The sequence below is a fragment of the Palaemon carinicauda genome, chromosome 6, assembly GCF_036898095.1.
Source record: "Palaemon carinicauda isolate YSFRI2023 chromosome 6, ASM3689809v2, whole genome shotgun sequence".
In the NCBI taxonomy this organism is placed as follows: domain Eukaryota; kingdom Metazoa; phylum Arthropoda; class Malacostraca; order Decapoda; family Palaemonidae; genus Palaemon; species Palaemon carinicauda.
Genome location: NC_090730.1, coordinates 20648334 through 20659026, shown reverse-complemented (window position 1 = coordinate 20659026; position 10693 = coordinate 20648334). Strand labels below are relative to the sequence as shown.

The window sequence follows — 10693 nt, the reverse complement described above, 5'->3', positions numbered from 1 at the left end:
AATAGAAGATAAGAAAGCAAAAATTACCAAATTGAGGTTTGTAAATAGTAATGGCAGAAGAGATTACACAGGAGAACTTTACACTAAGGAAGCAGTAATAGTTATGAAAACAAGGTTTGATCGAAAATTATAGAAACAGGAATGAAAAAATAGGCTTTGTGTGTTGTGTAGTGAGGCAGTTGATACTAATGAGCATATGTTTAGCTGTAATGAATTAAGAAAATTTAGAAGCAATGGCTTAGAATTAGGGAAGTTAGAAGCACCAACTAAAGAAAATGCCAGATATATTAGACAGGTTCTTTGCACCTACGCTTCCAGTACTGTGCCTACAATCATTGTCTTGTGGAGAGAGCAATGAGGAACCTTTAACCTAATCGGAGAGACAATTGAAGATCAATTGAAGAACCCCTATGGAGTAGCAACGTCGAAGAAATTTGTTGTAAATGTGGATTGGGAATAGAAGAAATAAGAATTTTGGGGAAAGAACCCTAAAAAAAAAAAGAAATTAAGAAAAGAATTACGGAAAATATAGAGGAAACTGTTGAAGAAAAGAAGTAAGGGATGCAAAAATTAAGATTCATAGAAAGAAATGGCCCACAGTCTTATATCAGAGAAATGGATATGGATAAGGCAATCCTTGTAATGAAGGCAAGGTTAAATATGTTCAAGGTAAAAGCAAATTTTATGGGGAAAATATACAGATGATTTGTGTGACTTATGCAAAGAAGAAGAAATAATACAGAACATTTATTTCATGACAAAAATTAAGATAGTTAATGGATCAAGACGACATCGTAGGTACGTCAAAAATCCTAGCAGGGATTTGATAGTATACATAAGTAGGCAATGCATATGAGTATATGAAAGAAGAATGCCAAACTTACCTTAGTAGGTTACAAAACTTGTAGTATGGTATTATCCTAACTGATTTCAAGGTAGAAAAAGATAAAATCAAACATTGAGTTTTTTACCTACACAATAAACAAAATTTTTAATGAAAATCTTAATGTTTAATTTTATTCCTTTCTACCTTGAAATCAGTTAGGATAATACCTTGTTATCAGTTTTGTAGCTTATACTTATTACTGTAATTGAGTTTTTTTACCTGTACCATAAAATTTTTTAATGAAAACCTTAATTACAGAAATAAGTATAAGCTTAGAAGCTTTGCATCCATCTATTAAGTGATAGAGCACCTGCAAACTTATTTTGCGGAGTGAGCACTTTAAGAACCAGGAACCAGGACAAGTGGGAGAGGACAGGGACAGTGACTCTCCTAAAGACTAACCCTATACGCACATAATCAGCGTCAAAGCCCCCTCTCCACCCAAGTTAGAGCCGGAAAGTCAGGTAATGGCTACTTTTGCATCACCAGGTATACCTATAGGCTCCCCTAAACCCTCCATCTTTAGCTTACAAGGATGGTCAGGTTGCAAACACTTTAAGAAACTATTGAGCTTGAGCGGGTCTCGAACCCCAGTCCAGCAGATCAACGGGGAAGGGCGTTTCTAATAGGATACACAACCCCTAGCAGAAATAGTTTAGTTTAACGTTTGATATGGTAATAAAACACGCAGTTTTCATTTTGTTGTACATTCTTTAATCAAATATATGACTAATGGGACAGTTAGGAAAGCAAACAAGAGGTTTTGACTCACTTAATATTGTCTTTGTAGAGAACTTAGAAGGTTTAGAAAGGTGACCAGCAACATCTGTAACGAAGGGTACAGTACTCTACTACCAGAATCTGTACCGATGACTATTAAATGAAATAATGAAATATTCTTTTAAAACGCAGCCATTCTTCTACTTTCGACCTTATTTTAACTGTATTGCAGGGTGGGTCGCTCGAGTCAACTTTTTTTCCATCTATTTCTATTCCTTGCATCTGCTTTCCTTAGTCCCACCCTACCCACATCCCTCCTCATCACATCCATCCATCTGAGTCTCTGATCCACTGACACCCCACAGTCCACACTCCCCCTCCGAATCACTGGCGGGTTCTTAGCTTTCTTGATTGGTTCCACCTCCCCTCTTCTTATTACATGACTTAAAATCAGAAAGGCTTCGTTAGACTTCTCCTTTACATCACATATACACCACACATTCCTCTTTTATCCTTTCTAGTAGTGATATTTATATTTCAGCTATCCATCTCACCACCCTCGGCGTTAATGACCTTCGATGTCAGGATGCCAGAAAACTTCACATCAATCAATCAATCTTACCATCCTCATCTTCTTTAATGGAAAACGTAGGATTAATCCTTGACAGAAAGGGAAGCTTATATCTAATGGCGAGGCAATAACTCTATTTTATCTTTTCTTACAAATTTTCCCATTCCTTTTCGAAACAGGGATATGATCAGTAGAAAATGGGATTGAATATAAAACTATCATGCTGTTCCATAATATAGTGAGCACAGAAGAAAAGAGATTAGTGAAATCGACTGTAGTAGATCAAATGAGAAAGTCTTATACAGGATGCGGGGAAAGTGTAATAGAAATATGTAAAAAGTACGAAGTAAAGGGGATGAAGTAAAATTTACAAAGGAAAACTTAAAAAAAAAAAAATAAGTAAAGGGGAAAATATGCAAGGAAACAGTTAAAAATGAAAGGAGACGGTGAAGTTGAGATTCACAGAAGGTTAGGGCAGAATGGGATATATGGAGAAACTGATTGCCAGGGAAGCTATAATGATAATGAAAACGAGGCTCAATAAGCTAGAACTAAAACGCAATTTGCAAAGATCAAAGAAAAATGATTTAAGCTGCGAGATATGTAGGTCAGAAGAAAAATCGGAAAACTTATTTACACGTTAAATGCAACAGGGATCTAAACACACCCCAAAAAAATACCCTGAATATCATTGCCTCAGAAAGTCCATCAAAGGAAGTAGTTTCAGTATAGGACAAGTTCGATGGGGACAAGAGAGGTATTTAGGATAAAGGAAGTGGTGTCTGCAGGTAACAACACTGAGCACCTGTTCAAGTATTGTGCCCATGGACGTCTTGATCTGTGGAGTGAGCATCGTGGAACCAGGAACCATACCGTATACTGTGAAGAGAAGGGATACCGTTGAAACTATCCGAAAGGTTTGAAAGTTTCTCTAAGAATAAGAGAAGAGAAGAAAATTGAGAGAAAATGTAAGCAAGAGTAAGATTGTGTGGGTAAATTAAAATCAGAAGTATTGATTAACAAATAGTGGTATCGAAGGTGGAATAATAGAGATTTTCTATTTCATAATGGCATTGGAGTAAGCATGATGGGTGCTGGTATATTGGCAGAAGAGATTGCTCAGATAAGTCACATATAATAGGTGAAACAAGAAGTTCAGTTGTAGTAGGAGTCTAGAAAATCTCTATGGAAACCAAAGTTAGAATGTAGGAAAGGATTGTTGAATGAACTATGCCATATTCGTACCCGGAATAGAATACCTGTCTGGACAAGAAGTTCGATCGTTTAGCTGACTGTGTTTTCGTCGGACCAGTTGTAGCAAGACCTACAGAATTCGTAGGTCTTGGGTTGTAGGGGTAATCAGTTTTGTCTGTTCTCCGTGAAGTACCGTGGGTACTTGAACAGGGCAATAATTAGTATAATCAGCAACAACAATCCTAATCCGAAATTAATGTATATAATTACACGATTCTGAGAAAAAACATTTCCTAATGGGATGTCTTCTTCTTTTTCTATCAACGCATATATCTCATACAAGGAACAGTTGCGGGGAACCGAAAGCGTTAAAGATACATTGTTGGATAATGCTGGCTCCGCCTCTGTAAAGATAAAAAAGAATGTTACTAGAAAATTTGTAGTCCTAATAGCTTGATCACTTTTAAGGCAGTACATAGATTCTTGACAGTTTTGCATTTTTGTAAAGATTTTATTCACTATTATGATATATCTTAGTCTACAAGAATATAACGAACCAAATCCACAAAAGCTGATGTTTAATGGCTGTTTGTGTAAGTTTGTCACGACGATGTAATCAAGTTCTCCAGCCTTTGCACCACTTTTCAAGACGATTTCGCCATTTGACCCGATAACAATATCCGCTGCCGAGCTGTTATCCTGGATCACAATCTTAAAAAAATGACGGTCTTCAGATGATATCAAACACATGCATTTTGAAATATTCTTTGAAGAGTTTGTCACCGATGTGTCCCATAGGCTAATGCCCATCTGGTGCCGGTACTTAACCAATTGAGCTTTGATTCTGGCCTTGTCAGGCAAAGGTTTGAGTTCAACGTCGAACTTCATCATATGGTGAGATTTTGTTGCCACGTGTATGGCAGTTTCCCGAAAGAATGGAGCCATGGCATTCTCATCCTTTCCTAGACTGGTCTCCTTCGTGCATTCTGTGAAAGAATAAAGAAATAGGACAACATCTGGACCCTGTGATTTACATGTTGTAATAACTGGTAATAAGTAGAAGGAATAACTTGATAAACGAACATTTTCACAGAAACGTAATAAGGAAAAACGGGAAGAATAATGGGTAGGCTTAGAAGGGTCGAGGATGCCTGGTGGTTTATCAAGAGCAGGGTTTAAACTTTTAAGGTAATCACCCTAGTTTGAGGCAATATTTTATGGTTTCAAGGCAATTTTTAAGGTAATTCAAAGGTAATTTTGTTTTTACTTGTTTCAAATTTAAGGAAATTGGAAAAGTTTTAAGGTAATCTAAGGTAAAAAGCAGCATTTAAGGTAATGGCCATATGGTCAAGTTCAAACCCTGATCAAGAGGTTACCTTTACCTTAAACTTTGATTGATCTTCAACTTTGTTTTTAGTTTTAAAACACACCAATAATGACATTCTCTCTGTATAGTATAGTCATGTTAACATTGCTATTGTAATATATAATTTTCTATTTATCTTTAAGGATATATCATTATCTCTCTCCTTACTGCCTAACTTTTTCTATAAGTATCTTAGAACTTATAGAAGAGGTCTGCTTCCAGTCAGCAGTAGACCAGCGTAGCACTTGGTCATTGCCTTTGTAACGGCTTACGGGCCGCCCAGCGGCAAGAGCCCGTGTATTACATAAGGTAAGGCAATGTACACACACATGTGTAACGGGGACTTAATCTTGGATTGAATAATAATCATAATAATACGAAGAATAAAGAAAACGTAAATAATAATAATGATGATACTAATATTGATATCATCTATAACATTTTGCCAACTCTGTCAAAAATAATGTTACGGAATTTCAGAAAAAAAAGTATGTTGGCCTGTCCTTTACTTTGAATATGCATAAGTTATCATTTTGAATATGAAAACTAACGGTAAGACATATAATAAATGATTTTATAAGTAGAGAGAAATAGATCGTTATCAGAGCATTATTGGGAGAGTAGCCTGCTAATTTAGCCTACCTTTCGAACCAAGGCCTTTTACAAACCTGAATTCTCAGCTTCGTAATTCAGAATTTTGCAAGCACAAAATTTACAAAGTTAAGATTTATAAGCTTGTATCTCACGTTTAAACACATAAGCACAATCGAGTCTTCTTAATAAATTTATTTTCTTTTTTTTTTGGAGTTTTAAGGTTATACTAAATATGAACATATACCTTAAAGTCTCCTGGTCATACCAGTGCAACCAGAATTGCAATATCTTTTACAATTGTTTTTAATTAGGGAATTTCCTGCACAGAATTGTTCTTTGAAACATTAACTTGTTTTCTTGAGACACTTTTTTTTTTTTCAAAGATCTCACGTGGATCAGGTAGGCCAGTTTAAGAAAATACCACAGACAGGAGTATGTACTTTTGCTCTATAGTTCAGGTTCAAGGTTGTGTAATGCATGCAAGTATACATACACAAACACATGTACACACATATACATATACACACACGTGTATATATATATAAATATATATATATATATATATATATATATATATATATATATATATATATACACTTGTATATATATCAAATTAAATAAATTCTCTTATCAGGGATAAATTCTGATTGAAACCTTAAGTCATGAAATGTGGAAGAAACTTTCAAAGTTAATTACATCATGGCCGACAAAATAAGACTCACACCAATATATTTTATTATGCATTTGTGTCTTTTCGGGACAACACTAAAAAAAAAAAAGAAGAAAAAAACAAAACAAAAAAACTGAATCATGATCTAATGCACTGGGATCCAGCTTAATGGAATGTCACGAATTAAAGTATTTCAACTGTTATTGCGTCTCTGTGTTTAAAATGCAAATTAGAGTACGAATTAACAACGAGACCAGACTCACTTAATTCAGCGAATGAAAGCGGCCAAGGGCCAATGAATATGAGACAGATGACTGTTGTAGAAAGCCAAGTGCTGTGGCGGTGGTATCGCAGTAGTTTGAACATCATAAGTCCCTAAAGGAAAGAAAAAGGTGAAGTGATATTATTATTATTATTATTATTATTTGTAGTAGTAGTAGCTATGCTACAACCATTTTGGAAAAGCAGGATTGTATAAGGCCAAGGGCCTCAACAAGGAAAATTTTACCCAAATGATGGAGTGCCCCCCGCGCCCCCCCCCCCCCCGGCCCCCCGAGGAAATGTTAAATTCGACTAATTTCAGAGGTATTTTGAGGCCATATATGATGGGTATTTGGACATATATTAAGGTCAGTATTAAGTACTTTATCTCTCTGACTAATGTGGCTTATTGAAAACGGTTCAAATAGCATAGTTTTAATTAACATATTAGACAGAAAAAAGAGCAAGATATGGTACATCCAGTACTTAATGTTGTTCATTAATTGCTGAATTTGCTATGCTTTATTCCACATATTGCCATTTTATCTCTACTCGGCAAATATAACACAATTTTTCCAACAACTAATCAATAATGTGGCAATAAAAAAATATGTTTTACTACCTATCATATACTCATGATTACATGCACTGTTAAAAATTTGTATTAAAAAAAAAACGGTAAAAGTCTGGCAACATTTATTTCTGGATTTTTACCGTTTTAAACACTGTTATATTGACATAAAAGAGTGATATTACGGTTCCCAACCCGATAAAAGATATTAACAAAGTAAGGTAAAACTGCGGTCGCCTGTACTTTACTGAAATACGATTTAAAACAGTATATTTTTACGGAGAATTTCTAATAAAAAATACTGTTTTTTTTTTTTTTTTTTTTTTTTTTTTTTTTTTTTTTTTTTTTTTTTTTTTTTATCAGTGTAGGCTGCATGTGCCAAAAGAGTAAACAATAAACAAATTATATAAATATACAAATGGGAACTCAAAGGCTTGCATGAATTTACAGCTTGTTTAATGTGTACTGGTACTTGGTACTGCCTTCAAAAGAGGTTGTTGATTTTTATGAGACAGAAAATAAGAAAAAATGTGAACATGTCATTCCTTAATTAACTTTGACACACTAGTTCAGACCTTACCAATGTTATTGTCAGTCCACAGATTATTCTTCAGAGAAACGCTCTCTCTATAAATGCATTATTAGCTGGTATTGCTAGTATTGTATAGACGATATTTTGTAAATCAGGTGTTCTTGAGCCTGAGAAAAAAAGAGGCCTATTTCGAATCCAATGTTTGCTCCTGGTCTAACTCATCTTCATCCACTGATGTAAAACGTACTTTGGCAACATACAGAAAGTTTTCATAGACTAAGTCGTCAGCACCTTTTATATCAAGTATAGTGAGGTTTTTCACAGGTGGATTTCAGTAATAATACCATTTCTCTAAGGAGGATACACCGCGCTCTAAACTGATAGAGCATCTCTCATGAATATGTTCTTATTGGATGAACTCAAATGCCTGAGACCTTTTGATGCTTTTGCCCTCCAAAATTTTTCCTTCATTCTATCTATGAACTTATTCCTAGTTTCAATTATAATATAATGCAACTGGTTGAACGCATTCAGACTCTTAACTCTCAGAATAGTATCATGCAAAGTGCTCAGGACGTGGTGGACCAAATACGAATAGTTGTATCTTTTCCAAGAACTTGGCCATTATTGAGGACATGTTCTTCATCTCTTGAAAATTGTCACCCTAATTTGGAACAGCTATCTTCCCCTCAGCTTAATGAAATACACTCTCACAGATGGTCAATACTGCATGAGTCTCTCATTTGATGAAAATAGACAACCGCCTTGTACAAACATGGCGAAGAAGAATGTCATATTTTTGTTCCACAAACTCAAAACACTCTTTTAGCTCAGTAACCCTTTTAGCGCTACATGAGAATTCATTGAATATTCAGATAACAAGTGTTTCCACATTACATAAAAAGGTTTACATGCATGTCTTGCGGTATTATGCAAAATGTGGCAGTAACAATTAATTTTCAAAAGTTGGGGATTTTTTCTCCAAGTTTAGTAAATATAGAACGATGTTTTTCCATAATTAGCTGATGCATTATCAGCTCCATAAGCAACAATATTATCCATATCAAGACCAACTCTTTCCTTATTTTCCAATACCTTTAGTGAAATTGCATCAGAACTCCCATTGCTGCCCTTATATGTACCTAATAGTTTACATTTTATACCACTTAAGGAATTAAAGTATCTTATAGCTACAGGAAAAAGTCTTTAACTGTCTTGGGTTAGAGTTCTCTTGCTTGAGAGTACACTCGTGCACACTATCTAATTTCTCTTCCTCTTGCTTTGTTAAAGTTTATATAGGAAATATTTATATTAATGTTGTTACTATTCTTAAAATATTTTTTTCCTTGTTTCCTTTCCTCACTGGGCTATTGTTCCACTGAAGAAGGAAACCGTCCATTTTCTAAAATACCCTTCGCGTCAATTCTTCCTCACGGCAGCAAAAGTAATGGGACATTCAAACTCAAAATACATTGCTATTTTGATACTCAAATAATCTAGAAGCTGTGAATGTAGTTAATTATCAATTCATCATCAATCTGATTAAAATAAAATATTTTATCTAATGATATATAATAATAAAAAAGTATATGATATGATCAGTAATAATCCTCAGGTTTTTCTATTCTTACCTTTGCTCACTGGGCTATTTTCTCTGTCGGAGCCCCTGGGCTTATAGCATTCTGCTTTTCCAACTAGAGTTGTAGCTTAGCAATTAATAATAATAATAATAATAATAATAATAATAATAATAATAATAATAATAATAATAATAATGAAGCTTAATTTCCGAAGACTCCGGTCCAAAACCGAATACCTAGCAACCCTAGGGCGCAAGCAAGGTTTTCCAAGCCCCAATAAGACATACGAAAGACTGAAAATATCAAGGCTTTCAATAAGTTTAAGACTTAAGTGTTTTTGAAGTGCTTCGCTAATGTGGATTTGACAATTACGCTGTGTGATACTCCAAAATACTTAAGAATGCATGCGACAAACTTACTTTCTGCGTGTTACAGGACCAGGCAAACAGCCCCAGAGTAAAGTGAAAAAAAAAAAATGTTCCCACATAGTAGAAAGGCGAATTGTCATTTAAGAACAGGAATGAGATCATCTTCATGTCATATTCTAATTTGATGAGAGTGACTTCTGCCATGTTCATGTGGTTATTGTTATCGTTTTTTCCTTTCTCTTCTGTAGTTGAATCTTTATGTTACATCTTTTTTTCGGACTAGCTGCTTTTCATAATTGGAGCCCCGAGGGTTATAAACATTCTGTTTGCGGCTTGACTTCTAATAATGATAATGGTTTCTGGAAATGGCGTTTAAATTGGCATTAGTTACCCAGTCTGAGTTATTATGGACAGCGTTAGGGACAGGGATGGTTTCATACACAACAAATGATGAATAGCGCAGATAACTCAAGGGATTGCGCGCGCAGTCTGAATGATTATGAAAACAAAGCACAAACCTTGGGATTTAGTAGTGTACATGCACAAAAAGAAAGAGGCGCAGACTGAGGAGTGACACAACTTTTAAGCAGAACTTGTAAAATATCTTTGTAGCATAAGCCACGTTGGGAGCATCTTTAGATTTTATATTTCCGGCGCACTTCCTGTTGTGGTTCAAGTGAACCTCGTCTAGATAACAACGACCTTATCTGAAAAAAGTTTGAAGTTGAGGAGTGATGTTGTTGTAGGCAGTGTTAATGCTCGGATAAAAGGAAACAAGTTCATATGCTAACAGCGAGCCTCAAACCCTTAATATCACGCGGCTCACGCCCATAAATTCCAATTAAAAGCCATGAGAACTTGCACACTACGACGTGGCCATAAACCTACTGCTGGTAAGTGTTGAAATCAAGCCTTAACTCGTATCATTAGGATCTGGTGGTAAATACTTGAGATCACATTTTGCTTTTGTATAGATACAAAAAACAAAGGAAAGATATTTCATCTTAAATATCTGAAAAAATAAAAACAGGTTTTGGATTCTTTCTACAAAGAATAAAATAAGATTCTTTTAATTAACTAAAGTTTCAGAATAATCAGAAAGAACGTGTTGTTTCAACTCATCAAAATCATTTTACATAATACTATTCAGAAAGTAAATTCAGTTCAAGCTTGTTAAAAACACTAAAATGACTACTAAATTACCCATTGTATTAAATAGACTGACAGATAAATAGACAAGTTTTAGATCTTACTTGTTTTGAAAGACATAAACAATTAAACGCTAACGAAAGCTATACTTGCACGTAAGCATCACAAATCGTCTTATACTAATATCATATCGATTAGTGAGAGTACCTATCTACCAGATTCTTTTTATTT

The 10693-nt window shown here is 34.7% G+C and overlaps 2 protein-coding genes across 4 annotated transcripts in view; one reads left to right on the top strand and one right to left on the bottom strand.

The window, feature by feature from the left end:
- Window positions 1–1603: 1603 nt before the first annotated feature.
- Window positions 1604–9942, bottom strand: LOC137642486 (uncharacterized). The gene is made up of 4 exons (XM_068375077.1): window positions 9832–9942; window positions 6265–6376; window positions 3929–4357; window positions 1604–3775 (listed from the first exon to the last, which is right to left on the bottom strand). The coding sequence occupies exons 2-4, from the start codon at window positions 6368–6370 to the stop codon at window positions 3537–3539; spliced, it is 774 nt and encodes a 257-aa protein (XP_068231178.1). The 5' UTR covers window positions 6371–6376; window positions 9832–9942; the 3' UTR covers window positions 1604–3536.
- LOC137642484 (uncharacterized) overlaps window positions 6333–10693 on the top strand; it is a 48985-nt gene continuing 44624 nt past the window's right edge. For 2 of the 3 annotated variants that reach the window (XM_068375076.1, XM_068375073.1), the window contains exon 1: window positions 10069–10206. In XM_068375076.1, coding sequence (XP_068231177.1) covers window positions 10164–10206 — 43 coding nt within the window. In that variant the 5' untranslated portion in view covers window positions 10069–10163. Of the gene's footprint in view, window positions 6394–10068; window positions 10207–10693 lie in introns of those variants that run through there. The other variant, XM_068375075.1, reaches the window with a different exon arrangement.

Bases quoted from the DNA above. Each gene is read 5' to 3' on its own strand.
- LOC137642486 (XM_068375077.1), bottom strand. From the start codon at position 6,370: ATGATGTTCAAACTACTGCGATACCACCGCCACAGCACTTGGCTTTCT. The intron at 4,358-6,264 runs GTGAGTCTGGTC...ATTCTTTCACAG, and splicing joins GCTTTCATTCGCTGAATTAA to AATGCACGAAGGAGACCAGT. The intron at 3,776-3,928 runs GTTCGTTATATT...TTATCTTTACAG, and splicing joins CATCAGCTTTTGTGGATTTG to AGGCGGAGCCAGCATTATCC.